The sequence below is a fragment of the Dysidea avara genome, chromosome 7 (genome assembly GCF_963678975.1).
Source record: "Dysidea avara chromosome 7, odDysAvar1.4, whole genome shotgun sequence".
Classification (NCBI taxonomy): Eukaryota; Metazoa; Porifera; class Demospongiae; order Dictyoceratida; family Dysideidae; genus Dysidea; species Dysidea avara.
Genome location: NC_089278.1, coordinates 19,113,585 through 19,140,269, shown reverse-complemented (window position 1 = coordinate 19,140,269; position 26,685 = coordinate 19,113,585). Strand labels below are relative to the sequence as shown.

Genomic DNA, 26,685 nt, shown 5'->3' with positions numbered 1-26,685 from the left:
GCTATAGCAATAGAAATACAGCAGCTAAATTCCTCACTAGGGCAAATGCAAGTGCATTTAGCACCTAGCATCTAGCAATGCCCTGGGCTGCCCCATTTTCCCCAAACCATGCATAGCTCTAATGCATGCCAGTGGTAGTGCATGCAGGCCAGCTGATGCAAGATTTTAATCACGCATAACTCTATAGCCAGTAGTTTACTGTGCAAGGATTTAGAATGTAACTAGAGTGGGATATTGGAAACAGCTGAAATTGAAAACTGAAACGGAAAAACTGAAACTGAAAAACTAAAATTGGTCAATACTTCATATTAACAGATACCTTTTAACAAAGATCACCTCTGTAATAGGACCACCTGTATAATAGACCACCTCTAATAAAACCACCTCATTTTATAGTAGTTATGTCAAAACAAATATGGCTAAGGTGTACTCATAATGTAATAAAGTATCAATCAGTCAAAAAGCTGCAGAAGTCCTCAAAAAATGTGCACTCTATTAGAGTATTACAATAATATTATGAATTAAATCATGCAATGAAACACATTTATAAGTCTGGCTTCAATAATTATCATTGTATCTACATAAAAAAGAAATGTGAGTAAAAACAAACCTCAAAGTCAGTCATAGGCTGGTTTTGGGGCCTTATATGGTACAAAAGAAGTGAAATCCACACAAAACAGTCAAGCTGTAAAAAAATGTGCGGCCTTAAAAAACCTGGGTGAAAAACGTTGTGAAATCAAAGGTGGCAGCCAAGAAATGGCTGCAATGATGTTAATGCTAAGTTTTTTTAAGGCCACGCCATTTTTTCACAGCTTGGCTGCTTTGTGTGGATAGTAATATATAGCACAGGATAAAAGTCACTTTTATGGAATAGTCTTAGTCCAACTAACATCAATTACAGTGTTAAATAAAAGAGAGCACATAAAAGCAGCTAAGTACTGAATTTTTAAAGTCACCATTGAATTTTTGGACTACCTGCCTGCCTGCCTGCCTGCCTGCCTGCCTGCCTGCTTGCCTGCCTGCCTCCCTGCCTGCCTGCCTGCCTGCCTCCCTGCCTGCCTGCCTGCCTGCCTGCCTGCCTGCCTGCCTGCCTGCCTGCCTGCCTGCCTGCCTGCCTGCCTGCCTGCCTGCCTGCCTGCCTGCCTGCCTGCCTGCCTGCCTGCCTGCCTGCCTGCCTGCCTGCCTGCCTGCCTGCCTGCCTGCCTGCCTGCCTGCCTGCCTGCCTGCCTGCCTGCCTGCCTGCCTGCCTGCCTGCCTGCCTGCCTGCCTACCTGCCTGACCACTGTCGTAAGGCTAGAGGCCAAACAAAACAGTACAAGGCCACCATTTCATGCCACAATAGCAAACTCATGGGTAGCATGTGCCTTTTCTGGTTCAAAGAGTATCTGGTCTACTTATTTTTCTTGCAAGGAAACCCATACCAAGGTATTAATTTTCCATATCAACACTTGTCCTTAGAGGAGCATAGTTAGATATCACATAACTATTTGAAGTGCTTAAAAGGGGAGTAGATACGTGTAGTTGCGCTTAAAGTGATTGTGTACGACCACACCCTTAAATGATCATAACACACCACCATTCTCTGATCAGAACTGGGTGACCACCACCTTTAATGACCTAGCTGCAATCAGTAGTAAGTAAGACAAGGCATTGAACCACTCTCCTTCAATCTTTTACATATAGCTCAGATCACCATACTCTAATAATGCATTACAGTCACATATGTACATATATCATAGCTACATGTGCCATGACAAAAGGTAATGCTATTAATTTTAGGTTTCAGCAGCAATAAAAAGTAGTGAAACAAGAAATAGTAGCTAGTCTATGTGCATAAAACATTCAAAATGCCTGTTTCACTACTTTTCATTGCTGGACCGTATATTATAATAATTTTTAATTGCACTAGTGGATTGACTATTTAATTGTACATTGCAGTTTTGATGGTGAAATTCTCTCAGCATGTATACCCTGGAACTGAGTCACTTGGTAAAGTTCCTGTAACTTTGTTGTTTGAAGGAGGTACATCAGACAGTGACATTAGTGTGACTGTGACACCATCTGACCAGTCACCATTATCTGCTGAGGGTAAGAGATGTGTGTTCTAGACTGACTTGTTAGTTAGTGTTGACTTATCAGGTAATGGAGTGGACTATACTTCTACTCCTATCACTGCCACCTTCACTGCTGAAACTACTAGTACTACAATTGATGTACCAGTTAGTACAGATGATATTGCAGAAGGGCCAGAGACATTTGGTATTACCTTTATTATTCCTCCATCACTGAGTCGTGTTGTTCCTGGGGACATTACCATGGCCGTTGGAAACATTACTGATACCACAAGTATGTATTAAGAATTGTATAAGTGTTTTATTATTTTCTTGAATAGCTACTGTAAACTTCAGCCAGTCATCATACAATGTTAATGAAACTGCTGGACAATTACAAGTTACACTAATTCTCAGTAATACATCATCAACCATCATTACTGTACAAGTGTCTACCAGAAATATATCAGCATATGGTAAGTATTGTAGTGTAGTATGAACTACAGCAGCTACACTTTAGATGTTGTGAATTAGTTGTGTTAGTTTAGTGAAGTCAGTGGCATAGCTACCATTAAGGCAACTGAGGCAGAGAACTTATTCCTGCAAACAATTAATATATTAGAGCAGTCACAAATTCTAATAAAGCAATCACAGAACTTACGGGTGTCTTATGTACTAAACTTTTCTGGCTACACTTTGGGAGTCCATGTATTACCTGTTGTGACATCTAAAACGTTACACTGAAAGTGATTCCAGCATGGTATTAGAATAATACTTATGGGAAGAAGATGAAATAAATAAGTACATGGATACGTTAATTATTGAACCTCAAACCTTTTGTGGTTTCAAAAAAAAAATTGAGATAAAGACCGAGAAGATACAACATAGAAACCAACAGTGTGTAACAATTGCGTGATTAAGTGGTGCTAATCAAACAATGATTACTTCCCATACCTACCAGGCAAACTGTGTAAAGGAATGAGCCTAATACTGCTATCATATGGTATGGTAGTACTGTATATTAGGGATTATAGAAGTTTGGGCTTTCTTGTCCAAAAATTTCATCCATAAAGCCAGCTTTATTTTTCCTTCAAAACAGATTGGCAGTATTGGTTAGGCATAACCAAACCCAAAAATATCTTCATACTGACCCCAAACCCTTTCAACAAGTTTTTTATGTTTAATTGTCTATTAACTGTTGCCTACCTGCCTGCCTTCTTGCCTGCCTGACTGACTGACTGACTGACTGACTGACTGACTGACTGACTGACTGACTGACTGACTGACTGACTGACTGACTGACTGACTGACTGACTGACTGACTGACTGACTGACTGACTGACTGACTGACTGACTGACTGACTGACTGACTGACTGACTGACTGACTGACTGACTGACTGACTGACTGACTGACTGACTGACTGACTGACTGACTGACTGACTGACTGACTGACTGACTGACTGACTGACTGACTGACTGACTGACTGATTCCTTCTGCCAAGCATAACTCAACATGAATAAGGTTACTGGCTTGGTTTCTTCACTGTTTGATGTTGCTTCATCCAGAGACATCTTTTCACCAACTGCAGTTTGTACGATACACAAATCATGGACTTACCTTGTGTCCCAGTTCTTTTGCTGAACAACAGAAGGTGTTGATTCATTATAGCATGATATGGCCTTCCTGTGGTTGTGTTGACTAGCTATCCACTAAATGTCTATACTTTCTGTAGCAAGTGGATTGGTTGCAGAGACACTTCTCCTACTGTTCTTCATTTGTAACACTATGTAATGTGCAGAAAATAGCTAGAAATGACAAACAAACCACCCTGTAGAGAGTTCAGCTACATATGTAAAAAGTTATTCTGATGAGAGTTCAATTACAAACAAGTCACCCTGTAGAGATTTCAGTTATTAGGAAGTGACTAAAACATGGAACAGACTGGAAAACTGGCTTGCAAATGGACCGGCTCATGCAAATCTACTACCCTAATAAAACATGGATTTTCTATTGTAGCCTACATTACAACATCTACTAAGTACAACAAACGTGAATCCCTTGAACGAAGTATAATCAAACTACCATCAAGTCTTGTGCTTTACTTAATGCAAGTGATAAGTTTAACTAGTAGTACTGTAACCAAGATTAGAATCGTCCTATAAAAACAACATAACAGAAATTCCAGCTGATGAACTACAACGAGGTATGACTTCAAAGCCTGCTCATTATCACTGGTCATCTTTAAATTGAAAAGCAGCGACAACACTAATGGCAGCAATTAACTTGAACACAAATCCAAGGAACAGCACATCTTCAACAAGTCTTAAAAGCTTGTCTATTGACTATTTACAGTTGTAACACAAAGAGTGCGCTTTTAATTGAGCACAAAAAAATGAAATTTAACACCAGTTGTAAGCGCATATCTTAATATTGGCTCAGATAAGCTTTGAGATGGTGCTCAGAGGTTTACACAGTGTCATTGTACAACTGGAATTGTTTCCAAGTGGCTAATTGTGATAAAAGGCAAGTTTCTTCCAGTCCATTGCCAAGTCCGTTTTCAGTCTGTTCCACATTTACAGTACAGTCCACTTCAAATTCATACACGCATGGAAATTTGCATATGGTGCCATGCATCTATCTGTGTGAGAAATTCCACAGCTACACATGGAGAATGCCATGGCCACAAGCAGGGAATTCCACAGTCATGCATAGGGAATTTTATGGCCTTACATGGGGCCAGGGCCATGTGTGGTAAAAGCCACAGGCAGTACATGAAAAACATAGTGTGATTGTTTAGCCAGTGGTGTATTTCATTACTATACAAGTGCAGTGTAGCATTGTATGTACACTGTAATTTCATAACCATTATACTGCATAGCTACTTACCCTGTCTTTTCAATGTACAGTAAGTCTTACTTCGCTATCTACCAAACTCTAGCACCCGTCTACTACAGGAGCAATAGCTCAGATTGACACGTTGAAACTTCAGAGAGAGCTCTTCATGATTATAATGAAATGAATTTTGTATATGCCACATTTGTTTCTTGCTCACACAGTTTCCATACATATTATATGTTGAGGCAGGGCTCTGCAATGTACCTATAATAATTATTTAGTCATACTGAAGTATTAACAAAGCCACAATACCATATACCGAGTCCCAATACTGAACCATGATACCAAAATATCAAAAATACCAAATATATTGTAGTAGTAATTCATAGTAAAATACAAGGAATTAGATGTCATGGCATGAAAATAAATTGTGTGTTTACAGAATGGGTAGCTGAGTGCAAATTTTGTTTGCCTTTGCGACTTACTAAATACCATTTATATATTCCATATCCATTCAAGGGCAACACCTATATTTAGTAATACAGAGGTGTTTAAAATAAATAAATATATATATACATGAATAAAAGTTTTAGCAATACTGCAGAGCCCTATGTTGAGGTCAAACTTCATGTACTGGACCTGCTTAACCAACTACTACTCCACCTTTAAAAGATCCCACATCAATGCCATAAACTCTTCACACTAAATTCAACAATAGCCATGAGGTATTGAACCAGCCTAAGCATAGCTCAAGTGCAAAATTTTGCTTGAGTTTGGTCAGCTTGCTACATTGGAACTTCTGATTACCGCTTAGTTTAGTAGTAACAGCATGTAACAGTAATACAATAATATTTGTAATAAAAAAGAGATGATGGTTCAAAGTCTCCTCAATAGTACAGCACATCTGAAGGTGATGAGACTGAAGAATGGAGGGTGTGGTGAAGCATAGTTGTCACCCTATAAAATCAACAACAAAAAAAGGTGAAGTGAATGCATATTCATGATACTGTTTATCAGTCAGATCTGTGAAAGACATTGCTCTAGCTATTGGACATGGTTAGTCAATGGTATAAACATGTTCCATGAGTACATGCATGGTAATATTCTTGGCCATGCGTGGTAGTATTCCTGGCCATGCGTGATCACCGTGTAGATGCAAATAAGTCACCCTGCAGAGGTAACAAGTCACCCTGTAAACAGTTAAGCTAAACTACAAGTAACCCTGTAGGGAGTTCAGTTACATCGTGGTTCATCCTGTAGAGAATTCAACTCGCCCTATGAGTTCATCTATAAACAAGTCATTATGCATGTACAGAGTTCAGTTAAAATACAAGTCACCTTGTAGAGAGTTTAGCTACAATACAAGTCACCCTGTTTAGTACATAACAAGTTGCCCTGTAGAATGTTTAGCTACTACTTAACAAACCACCCTGTAATCCATTCAGTTACGTCAGTAACCATTACAACATTCAGCTCTGTAAGTTTCAAATTTATAATTTTAGAAATAGGCAACAGAATTGTACAAACAGCCCAAATTACAGTAGTTTAACAATTCAACAGATGCAGCTGAAAGTTCATGGACATAGCTTTATCCACTGCCAAGCTATGATTGATTGGATACATCAAACAGGGGCATAGCCAGGATTTTTTGAAGGGGGTTCCAACAGCAGTATTGAGTTACTGGAAGCAGGGGTCTGGAGGCACAGCCCCCAGCCACTGACAGACTTTCAATATTTTTGAAGAATCAAAACTCAGTAAAATTGCTATATTTTATGTACATCAATTATAATGCATATAAGTGTTCCTAAGATGAAAGCTAGTACTAGCTAAAGCTACCTAGTGGAAGCAGACAGCATAACACATAGAGACACATATAGTAATCTGTATTGGTAATTATCTAACTGGTATAGGATATGGAATGACTTACAATCAAAACATTATAACTACAAATATGCATAGCATGGTTAACACAAGTGATAAATTACTGGAGTTCTACAGGCTGTATATCTTTAAACACTGCACACCAAAGCTATAACAGTATAAGGTCATGTTCAGTTTTGTATATAATGTTAGACTGTCTGAAAAGCTTCACCAATGAAGTCCTTAATATGTGACCGGATTTGACAAAACCAGGCTTCCACACACATCCGATTCTTTGACTTTAACCGCTTGTACCTTGACCATTGACTGCATTATTGATCTACAATTTTCACATGGTTCTTGCACTGCATAATGCAATATAAGTTTAAAATGTGAGAACAATAGCTTACTCCCACAATGAGTTACGGTCCTTCAAGGTCCCAAATGTGGGTGTGTGTGGAAGCCTGGTTTTGTCAAATCTGGTCACATATATGGATCATATTTATACATGACTGCTCTATTAGAGTATATACCTGACTGCTCTATTAGCGTATATCAATCTTTTTAGAAAGGGCTCATGTTACCTCTGTAAATTCTTCCCTGAGAGATGAATGCAAGCTTTATCAATTGTTGTGCTATGCCATACACTATTACTCACTCATTTTGTCCTGCCATACTAAATGGTGTGTTAGGGTCCTGCTGTAAACTCAGAAGTCTAAATTTTACAGGGGGGGGGGGGGGGGGGTTTCCTGAACCCCTTGGAACCCCCTGGAACCCCCCTCCCTATGCCCCCTGGCTATACCTATATATTATAAATGTGCAAAATGGTCAGCTTTTTGCAAATGGGTCACAAATGTTATATAAAATTGTTTTGGTAGGGTTATGTGTCTATATAAGTATGTACTTAATCTAATGTTTTATTCTATAGGAGGAGGTGTTGATTATGATTCTGGACCATACAATGTCACATTTCCTGCTGGACAGACCAGTGTTTCATTTGATGTTCCAATAAATGATGATAATATATTGGAAGATGATGAACAGTTTGATCTTACTATCATCTCATCCTCACTACCTAATGGATTTACAGTTGATAATCCTAGTGAAGTTGTGGTGACCATAATTGATAATGATAGTGAGTAGCCATGTGGATTGGTTATGTCAAATCCTTGCTAATGTATTCTTTACTGTAGTAGATTCAAATTTAATAATATGTAATTATGTGGTTTATGTGTACATTACTTATTGTTTATTGTAGGATCTATAGTGACAATTGGCCGGTCAACGTACAGTGTTGATGAAGATGATGGACCAGCACAACCTGTACTAGTTCTCAGTAACCCATCATCAACTGATATTACTGTACGAGTTAGAGATACTCAGAATACTGCCACTAGTGAGTGAAGTGGTTTCATCACAAAATGTTAATTGTAGTAATAATATTACAGGAGGAGGTGTTGATTATGATTCTGGACCATACACTGTCATATTTCCTGCTGGAGTGATCAATGTTTCATTTGATGTTCCAATAATTGATGATAACATGGTGGAAAACAATGAAACATTTGACCTCACTATTGTATCTTCATCATCCAACAAAGTTACTCTTGGTTCTTCTGTTCATGCCACATTGACTATATTTGATAATGACTGTAAGCACTTAGCTATATACAGTATGCACTTGTATTCTTGTATTTTATTTATCATGCTATTTTATACAGCAACTGTGGTAAGTTTCAGTCAGACATCCTACAGTCTGAGTGAGGGTACTGGACCAGCACAACCTGTGCTAGTTCTCAGTAACCCGTCATCAACTGACATTACTGTAGAAGTGATTGATGCCAACATATCAGCTTTTGGTATGTTTGAAGGTATGCACATATGACTTCATATTGTCTCACACAGGAGGAGGTGTTGATTATGATTCTGGTCCATACACCGTCACATTTCCTGCTGGACAGACAAGGGCTTCATTTGATGTTCCAACAAATGATGATAATATTTTAGAAGATGATGAGAATTTTCATCTTAATATTGTCAACATAAGAACATTATTTATTAGCCGTGTTTCTGCTAGTGGTCGTACACAAACAACAATCATTATAATGGACAATGACAGTAAGTACAGATATACCATATCATAGATGTACATAGTATCAACACATACAAGGAAAAAAGCAATTTTAAGATTGATTAGGGATCATTGAAATAAAAAAAAGTTATGAAACAAGGGAGGTTGCCTATACCTGCAGATATACTAGTGGACATGTAGAAATTAAATGTCCACTAGTATATCTGCAGGTATAGGTGATCTCTCTTGTTTCATTACTTTTTATTTCTATAATCCCTAATCGATCTTAATTTCCCAACTTTTCTTATCACTTGTCAGTTTACACTTTTGTAACTTAACTATTGGCTGGTGAACCCATATGTATTGCACGAAAAGAAAGAATGGTACCAGACAAATCATAGCATTAAATTTTGCATCTGAACATATGCCCTGATTATCAAGTGAAGTGGCAATTATGCTTCATTTTCAACTATGTTCAGCCATTACACAGAAATCTGCAAGAAATCCAGAAATATTAACAGTTTCTGTATAAACACAATAGTCAGCATAAGGAAGCCATTACACGCTTTTGCAAAACGACACCTTTTACTGTCAATGAAAGGAAATGGGACACAAAGAAAGACAAAGATAAGTCCATGCATGATGCATGCATTGTACATATACTGCCATATACCAAAAGACACTTTTCAGATTGAGATGTATCTAGTAGTGAAAAATCAAGCCCATACTTGTCAGTAAAGTAAGCTAGTCAGCAGAAATTCCACTAGACAATAAAAAAATTAAAATTTCACTTAATGGGAGCATTTTGGGACTTTTGGGCTTACCAAACAATACTGCCAAGGCACTGTGAAGGGGTATTGTGAGGCTGGTTTCTAGTTTTTGTGAGAAAGTGCAAACCTTTAGTATACAGTTCATGTACATATGTGTGAATAGCATAAACACACCCGTGGTCATGCAAACTGCAAAACCAAGCATATAGCCTGTTGTTGATGAAAATGTTTAACATTGTATGTTGATATGGTACGGACTATTAAATTTTAAATGCATGGGCTGTTATGTTAGATGTGTTTGAGGTCAACATAACTCATTTTCAACTCAGCCACACATTAAATATCTGTGAAAATCTTGATGTTGTTGTTACTGTTGATAACAAATTATTAGTATGGCATACCAACTTCTTAGGCCTTGCAGCATGTGTTTTGCTTTTTTAAAATTATTTTAGGCAACCACTTGTCAGCATGTTGTTAACTGCATGGAGTTATTCATTCTGAGGCATATACATTTCTAATTTGACATACTGTATAGGCTTTTAGTGTCTTAATGAAGCACATTGCCTTTTCATACTTTGCTTCCATACAGTTGCTCTCTATCTTTTTAATAGCTACTAATGTAAACTTCAGCCAGTCAACATACAGTGTCGATGAAGATGATGGACCAGCACAACTTGTACTAGTTCTCAGTAATCCATCTTCAACTGATATTACTGTAGAGGTTACAAGTAATGACATTACTGCAACTGGTGAGTAGACCAACATCACCCTTAACAACATGTTAACAGAGTGTACAGGAGGAGGTGTTGATTATGTTTCTGGACTATACACTGTCACATTCACTGCTGGAGAGACCAGTGTTCCATTTGATGTTCCAATAAATGATGATAATATATTGGAAGAAGATGAAGAGTTCGGTCTAACCATTACACAACATTCATTACCTAATCGTGTAAACCGTATTACACCTGGACGAGCTGTTGTGACTATAGTGGATAATAGCAGTAAGCATTTTGTTTTTAGTATACAAAGATGATTGCTATAACAAGTGTAATTGTTTTACAGCTATTCATTGCACAGCTTTCATCCCTTAAGCAGTTATGTTTAAGAATAACTACTTTTCTTATTATTTTACGCTCTTTAATTATTTTATAGTGCACCTAATGTATATCATTATTTTATACACAAGCATTTGCTTTATGCCAGCATAACTTGAGCTGGCAAAACCATCAAGCAATATGCCTAACTACATTATAGGGAGAATTTCCAAGATTTTGAAGTGAAATGTATTAAGTGTGCACCTAAAGAAAGAAATAATGATTATCAATATACACTACATTACAAATTTCCTATTAGGAAATTGGTAACATTTCTAATCTAATCCAAAACAGCCAAGCTGTAAAAAAAAGAGTGCGGCCCTCAAAAAGGCTATGGTGAAAAAAGATGTGAAATCCAAGGTGGCAGCCAAGAAATGGCCGTGATGGTAGGTTAATGGTAAAAAATTTAATAACAACAATTCAGGTGAATTTTGTGCCAAGACCAAGCGGCACCAAATTCATCTGAATTGTCGTTGTTAAAATTTTTACCATTAACCTACCATCACAGCCATTTCTTGGCCGCCACCTTGGATTTCACATCTTTTTTCACCATAGCCTTTTTGAGGGCCGCACTCTTTTTTTACAACTTGGCTGTTTTGGATTAGATTTCACTTCTTTTTGTATTTGTATCTTTGGGACTTTTTTAACCTATCTTTTTTTCTTTACCACAGGAAGAAGAAAAGATGAAGCAGATGTACTTTAAATATTTCTGATTTTATCAGTAAATGTACAAATTATGTATATAATACATATATTTATTACAGAACTCTCCATGGTGGTTTCTTTGTAACTGAACACTCTACAAGGTGACATCTTCTAGCTGCTCTCTCTACAGGGTGAATTGTTTGTAGCTGAACTCTTTACAAGGTAATTTCTTCTAGCTGATCTCTCTACAGGGTGATTTGTTTGTAGCTAAATTCTGTACAGGTGATTTGTTTGCAGCTGAGCTCTTTACAGAATGGTTTCTTTGTAGCTGAACCCTCTACAAGGTAACTGATCTTTCTACAGGGCAATCTGTTTGTGGCTGAATTTTCTACAGGGTGATTTCTTTGCAGCTGAACTCTCTACATGATGGTTTCTTTGTAGCTGAACTCTCTACAAGGTAATTTCCTCTAGCTCATCTCTCTACAGGGTGATTTGTTTGTAGCTGAATTCTCTACATGGTGTTTTCTTTGTAACTGAACTCTCTACAAGGTAACTTCTTCTAGCTGATCTTTCTACAGGGTTATTTGTTTGTACCTGAATTTTGTACAGGTGATTTGTTTGCAGCTGAGTTCTTTACAGAATGGTTTCTTTGTAGCTGAACTCTCTACAAGGTAACTTCTTCTAGCTGATGTCTCTACAAGGTATAGATTATAGCTGAACTCTCTACATGGTGGTTTAGTTGTAACTAAACTCTCTACAAGGTGATTTCTTCTAGCTGATCTTTCTACACGGTGATTTGTTTGTAGCTGAACTCTCTACAAGGAAACTTCTTCTAGCTGATCTCTCTACAGGGAGATTTGTTTGTAGCTGAACTATCTACAAGATAACTTCTTCTAGCTGATCTCTCTACAGGGACATTTGTTTGTAGCTGAACTCTCTACAAGGTAACTTCTTCTAGCTGATCTCTCTACAGGGTGATTTATTTGTAGCTGAACTATCTACAAGATAACTTCTTCTAGCTGATCTCTCTACAGGGTGATTTGTTTGTAGCTGAATTCTGTATATAGGTGATTTGTTTGCAGCTGAGCTCTTTAAAGAATGGTTTCTTGGTAGCTGAACTCTCTACAAGGTAACTTCGTCTGGCTGAACTCTGTACGTGGTGGTTTGTTTGTAGCTGAATTCTCTACATGGTGGTTTCTTTGTAACGGAACTCTCTACAAGGTAACTCCTTCTAGCTACAGGGTGATTTGATTGTAGCTGAATTCTGTACAGGTGATTTGTTTGCAGCTGAACTCTTTACAGAATGGTTTCTTTGTAGCTGAACTCTCTACAAGGTAACTTCTTCTAGCTGAACTCTCTACGTGGTGGTTTGTTTGTAACTTAACTCTGTACAAGGTGACTTCTTCTAGCTGATCTTTCTACAGGGTGGTTTGTTGTTTGTAGCTGAACTATCTACAAGGTAACATCTTCTAGGAGCTCTCTCTACAGGGTGAATTGTTTGTAGCTGAACTCTCTATAGGGTTATCTGTTTGTAATAGAACTCTCTACAGGATTGTGTCTTTGTAGCTGCTCTCTCTATGGGGTGACTTGTTTCTAGCTGATCTCTCTGCAGGGTGATCTGTTCGTAGTTGAACTTTCTACAGGATGATTTGTTTGCAGCTGAACTCTATATATGATGGTTTCTTTGTAGCTGAGCTCTGTACAAGGTAACTTCTTCTAGCTGATCTCTCTATATAGGGTGACTTGTTTGTAGCTGAACGATCTGCAGAGTGATTTGTTTGTAGTTGAACTCTCTACAAGGTGATCCTTCTAGCTGATCTCTCTACAGGATGACTTTTTCTAGCTGAACTCTCTACAGGGTGATCTGTTCATAGCTGCACTCTCTACAGGGTGATATGTTTGCAGCTGAACTCTCTACATGGTGGTTCCTTTGTAACTAAACTCTCTATAAGGTGATGACTTGTAGCTGATCTCTCTACTGGATGACTAATTGTTTCTAGCTGATCTCTCTATAGAGTTATAATTTTCTCTATAGAGTTATAACATGTTTGTATAGCTGAACTCTTTACAGAGTGGTTTTTTTGATTGGTTGCTGAACTCTCCAGCTACACGGTGACTTGTTTGTACTACAGAGTGACTTGTTTGTAGCTGAAGTCTCTACAGAGTGACTTACTTGTAACTGAACATTGCATAAAGTAACTTGTTTGCAGCTGATCTAGATGAACTCTCTGCTGGGTAACTATTTTGTAGCTGAACCCTTTACGCAGTGACTTGCTTGTAGCTGAATTCTCTACAGAGTGACTTGTTGTCTCTACAAGGTGACTTGTTTATAGCTGAATCAAGACACACGGTAGTGTGTCGTGCGGCCCAAGAAGCCAGCGTGCCACCCGTGAGTATATTAACAGGAAGAAAGAAAACGCAATTTTCATACCTATGTAACTCTGTGATCCTTTATCCGATTGGAACCAAATTTGCTAGGGAGGTGCCGGCCAGCAAGGGGAGTCTACACACCAAATATGAAGAAAATCGCTCCAGCCATTTCCGAGATACGAGCGAACAAAATTTCATTTTAATTTCTTCGTTTTTTTCTTCTACTTCATTTCGCACACTTCGCAAAATCCGCCATAAAACACGAATGCATGCTCGGATCGGGCTGAAATTTGGCACACTTAAAGGGCTCATTAAGGCGGATCTCTGTACCAACTTTGGTAGGAATCCGATGAACATCCACGGAGTTATGACTGATTATTTGCATAAAATAAGGTCGAAGGTCTGTCACGCCTACAGGGTAAACTCCTTTGAGGAATCGGTTGAAAATTGCTATGTAGATGGAGCAACCATCGTAGGAGTGCCTTTTTGTGGTTTGAAAGGAATCGGGATAAAGACCACGGAGATGTGACACAAAACCCAACCTGTGTCAAAATTACGCGATCGATTTTTATGAATAAAAATACTATTAGTTTTCGTGTCTATCAGGCAAACCGCTTAGAGCAATGAGCTGAAAATCAGTATGTAGCTGGAATAATCATCATAGAAAGTCCTTGCAGTAGTACAGAAGAATCGGAGTACAAACCACTGAGTTATGATTCGAAAGGCAACTACGTGTAGCAAATGCGAGATCGAGATACTCTAATAGAACAGTCACCCTAATAAAGCATTCAGCTGCATCTATAATTTACTCAATTGCAAGTTATTCTGTAGGAAATTCAGCTACAAACAAGTCACCCTGTAGTCAGATCAGCCAGAAGAAGGTACCTAATAGAGAGTTCAGCTACAAAGAAACCATCATGTAGAGAGTTCAGCTCAAACAAATTGCCCTGTAGAGAGATCAGCTAGAAGGAGTTACCTTGTAGAGAGTTCAGTTACAAAGAAACAATCATACAAAGAGTTCAGCTGCAAACAAATCACCCAGTAGAAAGTTCCGCTATGAACAGATCACACTGTAGAGAGTTCAGTTAGAAACGAGCCATCTTGTAGAGAGATCAGCTAGAAGAAGTCACCTTGTAGAGAGTTCAGCTACAAAGAAACCACCATGTAAGAGAGTTCAGCTGCAAACAAATAACCTGTAGAGAGTTCAGCTAGGAACAAGTCACCCTGTACAGAGATCAGCTAGAAACAAGTCACCCTGTAGAGAATTCAGCTACAAACAAATCACCCTGTAGAAAGATCAGCTAGAAGAAGTTACCTTGTAGAGAGTTCAGCTAGAAACAAATCACTCTGTAGAGAGTTCAGCTAGAAACAAGTCACCCTGTAGAGAGATCAGCTAGAAACAAGTCACCCTATAGAGAGTTCAGCTAGAAGAAGTTACATTGTAGATAGTTTAGCTACAAAGAAACTACCATGTAGAGAGTTCAGTTGCAAACAAATCGCCCTATAGAAAATTCAGCTACAAACAAACCACCCTGTAGAGAGTTCAGCTAGAAACAAGTCACCCTGTAGAGAGATCAGCTATAGAAACAAGTCATCCGGTAGAGAGATCAGCTAGAAGGATAACCTTGTAGAGAGGTCAGCTACAAAGAAATCACCCTGCTTCATCTTTTCTTCTTCCTGTGGTAAAGAAAAAATGATTGGTTAAAAAAAGCCCTAAATACAAATACAAAAAGAAGTGAAGTCTAATCCAAAACAGCCAAGCTGTAAAAAAAGTGCGGCCCTCAGACAGGCTATGGTGGAAAAGATGTGAAATCCAAGGTGGTGGCCAAGTAATGGCTGTGATGGTAGGTTAATGGTAAAAATTTTAATAATGACAATTCAGGTGAATTTTGTGCCAAGATCAAGCGGCACCAAATTCACCTGAATTGTCGTTATTAAAATATTTACATAAAACACGAATGCGTACTCGGATAGGGCTGAAATTTGGCACACTTGAAGGGCTCATTAAGGCGGATCTCAGTACCAACTTTGGTAGGAATCCGATGAACATACACGGAGTTATGACCGATTATGTGCGTAAAATAAGGTCGACGGTCTGTCACGCCTACAGGGTAAACCCCTTGGAGGAATGAGTTGAACATGTATATGTAGATGGAGTAACCATCGTAGGAGTGCCTTTTTGCGGTTTGAAAGGAATTGAGATAAAGACCATGGAGATATGACACAAAACCCAACCTGTGTCAAAATTACGCGATCGAGTTTTATGAATAAAAAACTATTAGTTTTCACATCTACCAGGCAAACCGCTTAGAGCAATGAGCTGAAAATCAGTGTGTAGCTGGAATAATCATCATAGAAAGTCCTTGCAGTAGTACAGAAGAATTGGATTACAAACCACTGAGTTATGATTCGAAAGGCAACTACGTGTAGCAAATGCGAGATCGAGATACTGTAATAGAACAGTCACCCTAATAGAGCATTCAGCTACGTTTATAACTTACTCCATTACAGAATTATAGTACATTGCAAGATATTCTGTACGGAATTCAGCTACAAACAGTTAATCTGATAGACAATTCAGCTACATGCAAGTCACCCTGTAGAGAGTTCATCTAGAAACAAGTCACCCTGTATCAGCTAGAAGAAGTCACCTTGTAGAGAGTTCAGCTACAAAGAAACCATCATGTAGACAGTTCAGCTGCAAACAAATCACCCTGTAGAGAACTAAGCTACAAACAAACATGCCCTGTAAAAAGATCAGCTAGAAGAAATTACCTTGTAGAGAGTTCAGCTACAAAGAAATCACCATGTAGAGAGTTAAGCTGCAAACAAATCACCCAGTAAAAAGTTCAGCTATGAACAGATCACCCTGTTGAGAGTTCAGTTATAGAAACAAGTCATCCTGTAGAGAGATCAGTTAGAAGTATCACCTTGTAGAAAGTTCAGCTACAAACAAATCACCTGTAGAGAGTTCAGCTACAAACAAATCACCCTGCAGAGAGATCAGCTAGAAGAAGTCACCTTGTAGAGAGTTCAGCTATAAAGAAACCACCATGTAGAGAGTTCAGCTGCAAACAAATCCCCTGTAGAGAGTTCAGCTAGAAACAAGTCACCCTGTAGAGAGATCAGCTAGAAGAAGTTACCTTGTAGAGAGTTCAGCTGCAAACAAATCACCCTGTAGAGAATTCAACTACAAACAGATAACCCTGCAGAGAGTTCAGCTAGAGTCAAGTCACCCTGTAGAGAGAATCCTGTAAAGAGTTCATCTACGTACAAGCAGATCACCCTGTAGAGAGTTCAGCTACATTTCAAGTCACCCAGTAGAGAGGTCAGCTACAAATTATCCTGTGGGGATTAATTGACATGTAATAAATATATGCTCTCTTTTTATATTATGAACTCTTGATATATGCATTATATATATAATTTTTACATTTACTGATAAAATCAGAATGAGTTAAAGTATTTATAAAATCTGCTTCATCTTTTTCTTTTTCCTGTGGTAAAGAAAAATATATAGGTTAAAAAGCCTCAAAGCTGGCCATAGGCCGGCTTTGGGGTATACAAATAAAAAAAGAAGTGAAATCTAATCAAAAACAGCCAAGCTGTAAAAAAAGGAGTGCGGCCCTTGAAAAGGCTATGGTGAAAAAAGATGTGAAATCCAAGGTGGCAGCCAAGAAATGGCTGTGATGGTAGGTTAATGGTAAAAATTTTAATAACGACAATCAGGTGAATTTTGTGCCAATTGACCAAGCGGCACCAAATTCACCTGAAGTGTTGTTATTAAAATTTTTACCATTAACCTACCATCACAGCCATTTCTTGGCCGCCACCTTGGATTTCACATCTTTTTTCACCATAGCCTTTTCAAGGGCCGCACTCCTTTTTTTTACAGCTTGGCTGTTTTTGATTAGATTCTCTTCAGTGTGACTTATAATGTTCTGAATCTCTACAGCAACATATTTGTAGCTGAACTCTCTACAGGGTGACTTGCTTGTAGCTGAATTGTCTATAAGATTAACTGTTTGTAGCTGAACTCCCTACAGAATAACTTGCAATGTCATATAATTCTGTAATGGAGTAAGTTATATACGTAGCTGAATGCTCTATTAGAGTGACTGTTCTATTAGAGTATCTCGATCTCGCATATGCTACACGTAGTTGGCTTTGGAATCATAACTCAGTGGTTTATAATCCGATTCTTCTGTACTACTGCAAGGAATTTCTATGATAATTATTCCAGCTACACACCAATTTTCAGCTCACTGCTCTAAGCAGTTTGCCTGGTAGGCGTGAAAACTAATAGTTTTTTTTTTCATAAAAATCGATCGCGTAATTGTGACACAGGTTGGGTTTTGTGTCATATCTCGATGGCCTTTAACTGGATTCCTTTCAAACCACAAAAAGGCACTCCTACGATAGTTACTCCATCTGCATAGCAATTTTCTGCTCATTCCTTCAAGCGGTTTACCCTGTGGGCGTGACAGACCTTCAACCTTATTTTACGCAAATAATTGGTCATAACTCCGTGAATGTTCATCGGATTTCTACCAAACTTGGTACTGAGATTCGCTTTAATGAGCCCTTTAAGTGTACCAAATTTCAGCCCGATTGGAGCACGAATTCGCGTTTTATGGCGGATTTTGCAAAGTGTGCGAAAAGAAGAAGAAAAAGAAGAAATAAACGAAGAAAAAAAACCCAAACTTTGGCCGCTCGTATCTCGGAAATGGCTGGAGCGATTTTCTTCAAATTTGGAATGTGGACTCCCCGACCTAGCCGGCACTTCTGTAGCAACTTTGGTTTCAATCGGATAAGGAATCACGGAGCTACAAAGGTGTGAAAATCGCGTTTACTTTCTTCCTGTAAATATACTCACGGTGTGGCGCGCCGGCTACTTGGGCCGCACGACACACTACCGTGTGTCTTGATATGCTTATGTTAGTGAAGCACAGTCCCTCCCAAAGTTGGAGTGCCTCTGAAACAGAGTTAGTGGAGCAAGGGGAAAAGTTAATCCACTCAAAAACAGCCTAGCTGTAAAAAAGGAGTGCGGCCCTCAAAAGCCTGGGTGAAAAAAGTTGTGAAATCAAAGGTGGCGGCCAAGAAATGGCTGCAATGATGTCAATGCTAATAAATTTTAACAATGCACACAACCATTATTAAAATTTTTTAGCATTAACATCATTGCAGCCATTTCTTGGCCACCACCTTTGATTTCACAACTTTTTTCACCCAGGATTTTGAGGGCCACACTCCTTTTTTACAGCTTGGCTGTTTTTGAGTGGATTTCACTTCTTTTTGTATTTTCAAAAACCAAACCCTGCACCTTTTTACTGGGATATGATTTCCAGGCTGTTGTATCACAAGTTTTGCTAGCATAGCACTTATTATGATGATTATAATGATGATGATTGGTACGAGTCGGTCATACTAGTCTGCTCGCAGACCGCCTTGGGGCGAAACTAAGTTAATACTACAAATATACCACTGATCAATACGAAAATGGCTCTGATTTGGTGAAATAGCTACTAGATTGAGCCTCAAAGTGTTGCAACAATAGTATGGTGCTAATGCTCTAATAGAACGCACGTTTTTGCTTTCACTGAAATCATCTAATAGAGCACACATAGAATGTTCTAGAACAATCTAGATTTTCGTTTTGGTGGATCAGTTTTACTTATAAAGCTAGAATTTTCATTTAGCTATAAGGTAGAAATTAAGTGAAGTGATCAGCCGAGATAGCAGTAGTTCAGTGGTTAAGGATGCAGGCATTAGGTATAGAGGTTCTTGGTTTGAACTCTGGTCATGATCAGTTCATTTTTTTTTTTCGATGTTTTTTATGCACCTTCCCCCCCCCCCCCCCCCCAGTGACTGCTCTATTAGAGTATCTCGATCCCGCGATTTTACACTTGCCCGGTTTTTGCTTTATAACTTTGTAGCTGTAAGTCTGTTGCTGTTCTAACCACCAAAAGGCACTCCTACGATGATCAGCCAATGTACACACAATTTTTCAAGTTATTCCTCTACTCGGTTTACCCTGTAGCTGTGACAAAAGTTTCATCTTTTTTTACATGAATAAATGCTCATAACTCCTTGGATATTTATCAGATTCATAGCAAACTTGGTACGTAAATGTACCTTTATATGCTCTTTACTTGTGCCAAATATTGATACAATGGAGTTACAAGTTTGTGTTTTATAGCAATTTTTGCAAAGTGTGCGAAAAGAAATCAAAGCCCTTGTAGTACCCTACGGCGAAGAAAAAAATGAAGAAATTAAAACGAAACGTTGGCCACTCATATCTCAGAAACGGCTAGGGAGATTTCCTTCAAATTTGGTATGTGACGTGGCCCACCTGGTGGGAACCTCTGTAGTGAAACTAGTTCCAATTGGATAAGGGATCATGGAGCTACAAAGGTGTGAAAATTGCGTTTTCTTTCTTCCTGTAATTATACTCACGGTGTGGCACGCCGGTTTCTTGGGCTGCACGACACACTACCGTGTGTCTTGATGAAAGGTAGGGGAGGCAACTTAAGGCAACAAAAGTTAAACAGTGGAGCATAATGACTGAGATGATTGATGTCATTCTAGGAAATTCCCCAAGAAATTTTATTGACTCTGGAAAATTACTGTAGGCTATGTAACCATTTTTGCAGAAAATTATGCAACAACTCATGTGAAAATTCTTTACTTGAGTGGTTGACTGCTCTATTAGAGCATCTTTGACAGTAATAACCTGGTACACATGTCAGCAACCTTTTCCACATAATACAAACACTTAGTTCAACAATTTCCAGTATTCTAATGCATTCATATTCATACAAATACTAATAAAATTTCTTTTCCTTTTCAATATCATGTTTTCCTGAAACTTTTACAGCATATTCATATGTCAATTGTTCCGGGTAGTCTCATTCAAAGCAATTGTTTTGTGGTGGGATTTTGAATCACCATCTCTATGCAGAATGCCAGATACCACATATAGCAGTAGTTTTCAACAATTATCATAACAATAAGTTGATAGCAACAGTAGAAGACAAGAAATAGCAAGCATAATCATATGGCTTTATTCAGGGAAGAGGAAACCAGTGGTTAACCAACTGTAAACTCATTAGGGTGTGTATGACAGGAAAGATTTGCCCTACTTCCTCTACACATATTAATTTTGTTTTATATCAAGTCAGTAACTTGGTATGGACACAAGTATTATTTGTGTGTCTGATACAAAGTTGAATGCCTGACATGCATCCATGCAGCATGAGCTGAAGTATTAAAAATGGTAAACATCACTTCAATTGTGGCAAGGGCTACAAAACCACTGCTACATGTAAGTAATTCACAGTAGTTCCTTGTGCTTATTTATTTGAGGCATGTATTTTTTACTTTCTTGTCCACGTGAGTCACTTGATACACACATAAATTATATTCATGAAATGTTCTTGCAATACTATACAAATTGTGTACTTTTGATAGATGTTTCTGTGAGCTTTAATCAGTCAACATACAGTGTTGATGAAGATGATGGACCAGCACAACCTGTACTAGTTCTCAGTAACCCATCATCAACTGATATTACTGTACACGTTAGAAGTAATGACATTACTGCAACTGGTGAGTAGACCAACATCACCTTTAACAACATGTTAACAGTGAGAATATTACAGAAGGAGGTGTTGATTATGATTCTGGACCATACTTTGTCATATTTCCTGCTAGACAAACCAGTGTTCCATTTGATATTCCAATAAATGATGACCCAATATTGGAAAATGTTGAAACCTTTAGTCTCTTTATTGATTTGTCTTCATTACCCAGTAATATAATCTCTAATTCTCCAGATCAAACCACAGTGACTATTAATGATAATGATGGTGAGCTATTTGCATAATACTAAGTATTTTTTTCAAGTTTCAATAGTCACAGTGTTACTAATTGACTAATTTGTAATACTGTAACAAAATTATTGTGAAATTATATGTTTGTCAGCTTTCACCTTATGCTAGCTGAAATGTGTCTCACCTTGTTATTCTCCATAATCTGCTAATTCTACAACTTCCTTCCTTTTTTCTTGACTGAAGTTAGGTACAGTCTCTCCACAGTATCAATCTAGCTTGATCACCTAATGTCCAGTTCTTGTCACAGCCTACTGCTGAGAAATAACCTGTCATTCATCTGCTCTGAGTTTTGAGCTCTCTTCTTAAAAATTTTCTTCACTTTCACTTACACAGCTCATTCCCATGCCCAAAACACACTCTCACTATATATTGACAGTCACTAAAGTTACATTAATTTCCTAAATGTCCTTACCCTTAATCACAGCATTATTTGGGGCAACCAACTGCACCACTAAAAGCCCCCTCACAAATAAGTCTAAAGGAAGATAGGAGATGGAACCAAGCTTGTGTCTTTGACATAATCAGGTCTCTACCTTTCAACGTGTTAATCTTTCTCCTGCAATCACAACACTTCTTCTATTCTCTTTATTTAGATTAAATGTTCTGCAATGCCCTAGCTTGTTTCAGTTTTTGGTGAAAAGTTAAAGTTCTCTGGCATACTTACTCTCCACTACTGGGTACTTTACCACTACTTAAAGTGTAATGATGTCAGCAGTTGCAGATTTCCTTCATATATAATAAGTAGAATAGCGCCAAGCCTGTTGAACCATGGGGAGTAGTCTGGTAGGCAATTAGTACTGAGACTAGCATGGAAACCTAGTTGTCTCCACCCTTAGCGAATAACTTTGGTAGTATCTGCTGGGCATGCAATTTTAAAGTGCTTGATTAAACCATAAGTCTGTGGATCACTCCCAGAGATTGGCAAGTACATCTGCATTGTAAGTAGGCCGGATCATCCAGATTATCTGGGTCATTTGGGTCACATTTTGTCCGGGTCAAGTGGGTCTTATCCGCTTCATTGAATATCTGGGTCAGACCCGGATGAGATCACGTGTGACTTTAAGTTAATAAGCTCGATTGCATTGGTGGAAATGCAGTTGTAAACACTCAAGAAATTTACGTGGGGCCACACCCAGCATTCAGGAATATACTTTGCTGTCCATGCGGGATATGTAGAGCCATGCCCACTTATCAGAATTGTATCAGCTGTTCTCTGCAGGCATGCATGGCATTACGGGATCTGTGTTGCTACTTGAAATGTAGGTATCTAACTTCTGGAAATTCTTAATTGCTGTAACTGCATGTAGACGTATGTGGAGCCACACCCACTTGATAATATGTAGCTACTTGCTTCTTGCAGACAATCCTTTCTATAGTGTTAAAAAATGCAGGGCTAACTAATGGAACTTGGAACTTGTGGACTTTTAATCTAGCCCTTATTGAGGCACACCTCTATTTTAATTAAACTGGGTTTCATGCAGGTCAGATCTGGGTCCCATCCAGACTAATATTCGGTTCAGTGGATCAAGCGGGTCAACAGTACTGACCCACTTACAACATTATTGCAAGTAGTGAAGCACCCCTTCAGCCAAAAACTCTGCATGAATAATTTTACTTTAAAATGATTGGCATTGGCTGTATCATGATTACATCAAGTACCTTCAGCCTCGTAAAAAATGTTTAAAAAGGTAATATATTAACATCATTGCAACCATTTCATGGCTGCCATCTTTGATTTTTCACAACTTTTTTTTCACCCAGGCTGCACCCTTTTTATACTTCTTGGCTGTATGTTTCTGCAAAGGTTTGTATTTGTTGAGGGTCATCAAGTAATGGCAGACAAACTAGCCAATTTCGAATCTTGCTTTTGCTACTGCTATACAGTCTCACTGGACTCCATCACTTAAGAAACTTGGACAATCCTTCCTCCTCCTGAGAGGACACAGTTAAGGAGGGCTCTTGATAGGCATGTTAGCATATTCTGGCTTGTACTCTGACTTCATCTTTGCTGAAAAAGGTGCAACTTCCACCAAGCAGCCTTTCACTTGGTTCTTTACATATGTATGTGTGATAAAACCACCTGATGGTCCATGTAGAGAGTGAAACTGTTCCCAGGAAAATATACCTAAAAATGAGTTACAGCATAGATATTATACATAAACATGGATTTGAAATGTGCATGTTAATAAATATATCCTATCCTCGTTACGGTGCGAAATAAATTAGGTCATTACAGCTAGTGTATTTCACTTTATTGTAAGCTACTAATAAGTGGTGTTTGTCATTACAGCTGGGTAAATTACCACCTACTGTACATTAACTGGAGGCTAGCCTGGTTAGACACATTGGCTCTTGGCGAACAATAGGGTGGCAAAATTCTCATTGTTAAAATTGAATTATAGTGTTATGGAACTAATTTATAATTTTCCTGAAGAAACTAAATGGTCAGCACCACTTCTATTCTATTGCTTGCACCACTTATAACAGGTACAATGTAAATAGACTACTCAAATATAATTGTATTACTGTATAGCTCTTTTGCTTCGATAAAACAAAGCCAAAACACGTGCTAAATTTTGTAATTATTTTACCCAAGCAAAGTAAGACTTCAGTTAAAGCTTTATTGTAATGTATTAAGTATTTAATAGGCAATGCAAATAAGGCCATCATTAGTTGGCTAGTAGCAATGCTGCTGAGATATTCACTGATTCTCACCTGCCACTATCCACCTGTTGCCAATTACCTCCAATATCAGCAAACACACCTGTGATCTTGTTCAGTACGCAATGTAACAAACTAACATTAATGTCTGCACTACTAAATATCCAAGAGAAAAGGCCTGTAAACAGGCTGTCAACATCTTTACAACTAGCGCACCATAATGAGGATAGATGAAATTATTTTATGCGCATTTTCAATCCATGTTTACATATAATATCTATGGTTACAGCAATGACTCACATGGCACATAAAGACTGCCTTCTTCTTCAACTCAGAGTGCATCCAAATCTCATATAGATAGAGCGATGAACACTTTACCTTTTCACCTACCAACCAACTCAATTAAGTTTGTCAATGTATGATATTGAAATACTATCTTGAACAGTGTCCTTGCTAAGTTTTCCCCTGTAGTCCACATAAACTCTCGAGCCACCATTCTTCTTATGCACCAACACCAGACCGGATGCATAGTGGCTTCTAGAGGGTTCAATACAGCCAGTAGTTAGTAGTTCTGAATTCTTAAAGTGCATAATTATGGCAATTGAGAAGGTGGAGTCCCCATTGATTGTTGCTTTTTCATATTAATCTTATGCTTCATTACATCAGCATCTCCAATTTGTAGTTATTCATTACAAAGAGTGCATGCTTGGCAAACCACTACCATTGTAAAATCCTCACTACAGTGTTGATCACAGGTATTATGCAAACTTCAATGAAGGTGTCTTCCTTTGTAAGTTACTACAACACCAGTTGAGGTCTGCAACTTATCTAATGGTAATTACACTTCTACCCTAGCTACTAAGGTCTACTGAGGTCCAGTATGAATGGTTTTAACAAGTGACACCATCAAAATACTTGTTTCCTGTGGTTCATCATTCTCATCTTCCTCCAATTTTGGCATTGTCAACACCACACTCTTCACTACTTTCATCTTCTCTGTTTTAGAGGCACCAGAAGCCTGTTTGATAGCAACACTAACCTTGCATTACTTCTAGGGGAGTACCAGTGACCCTAACTAGCTGTTGTTCCACAAACTTTTATCCACCAACCTGTTTCACGTGCTAAATTTCCATTAAGCTGCACCAAACTTATGTCATTTACGGTATTGTAATTCATGGCAGCTCTGGTAGGCAGCCTTAGAATTAGAGTGGACACTATCTCCTTTCTTTTAAAATAACTTGCCTTGTCTGTAAATGCAGCAATGCAGACTCTGAAAGCCTGTTGCTCTAGTTCATCTGTATTGAAATCTGATGATGTCTTCAATGTTAGACAAACATTTGCTCTTGCTATCAAACAGAGGCGGAGGGCCTGAAACCTTACTGTTTTATGAGCTGGCTAGCTGGTTGGTGGTGTCATTCATGACTACGCAGACTTTTGTCTTGTTGTGACACTCATTGGCATGTTAAACCTTAGCTGGAGAGCCATAGAGCTTCAGCATGTCAGACTGTGGTAATGATTGTTGTATAAACAACTCAGCGTTTTGTTTATGTAGTTCACTTGTTGTGTTTTCCTAATCAACAAATTTTGGTCAGCCATTTGCTGTTCACTCATGCTAACTCCTTATACTAAAAGTACTTTTATTTTCTATATGCTCCCACTGATTACAAAGGCAGCAACTCATTGTTTCCCAGGCTTCTTCTACAATCGCCTTGCATTTAACATATTGGTCTGTCTTTTTATATAATAGTTAGATGTCAAGAACTCAGTGGTTCTTGACGTCTAATTTACAACTCGTTATTGTACTTTGAGTTGATAGCTGCTTGTAAATGAGAAATATATCATTAATTACTAGAAACAAGCCCTCTACACCTGCCTACGTGGCTGGACCTCAACATGGCTGTTGCTACCCATTTAAATGCCCATGCATTGCCAATATTACTGGCGTGTGCTATGTTTCAAGAAGTACTGGCTCCAACTCATTGTTGCTGTTTTTGTGCCTTGACAGCTGCTTGTAAACAAGAAATGTAGTGTTGTTGATTAGTACAAACAAGCCCACTACACCTCCCTCTAATTCAGTGCAGCAGTTACTAGTCATTTAAATGCCCATGCGTTGTCAATGTTACAGGCGCTTAATTATCGTGTTTCGTATCGCTTCAGAGCATGGTCTCTATTGCACATGAGTGTGGCACTACAGGATTTAGAGACCACATTTTCAGCCAATCAAATTTCAGTATCAAACTTGTTGTAGTTTAATAATTGTTACGTTGACACATGGCTCTGACTTTTAGATCTACTCAAAGCGTTGAAGTGATGGCTCCACTGAAAAGGCATTTGATCCAGTTCCCCTGGTGGTGTAGATAGTTACATAAATGATGTAGATAGATAGTTAGTGATGTAGACTGCAGTCGTATTTTGCACTGTGATCTTGGT

The 26,685-nt window shown here is 38.4% G+C and overlaps 1 protein-coding gene across 1 annotated transcript in view; it reads left to right on the top strand.

Moving 5' to 3' along the window:
• The window catches only part of LOC136261089 (adhesion G-protein coupled receptor V1-like), a 259,887-nt gene that overhangs the window by 212,938 nt on the left and 20,264 nt on the right, over positions 1-26,685 (top strand). Inside the window, exons 80-91 of the mRNA XM_066055056.1 lie at positions 1,939-2,088; positions 2,140-2,346; positions 2,393-2,527; positions 7,678-7,884; positions 8,008-8,145; positions 8,198-8,401; positions 8,471-8,608; positions 8,655-8,867; positions 10,202-10,339; positions 10,388-10,594; positions 21,173-21,310; positions 21,364-21,570. Coding sequence (XP_065911128.1) covers positions 1,939-2,088; positions 2,140-2,346; positions 2,393-2,527; positions 7,678-7,884; positions 8,008-8,145; positions 8,198-8,401; positions 8,471-8,608; positions 8,655-8,867; positions 10,202-10,339; positions 10,388-10,594; positions 21,173-21,310; positions 21,364-21,570 — 2,082 coding nt within the window. The remainder of the gene's footprint in view (positions 1-1,938; positions 2,089-2,139; positions 2,347-2,392; positions 2,528-7,677; positions 7,885-8,007; positions 8,146-8,197; positions 8,402-8,470; positions 8,609-8,654; positions 8,868-10,201; positions 10,340-10,387; positions 10,595-21,172; positions 21,311-21,363; positions 21,571-26,685) is intronic.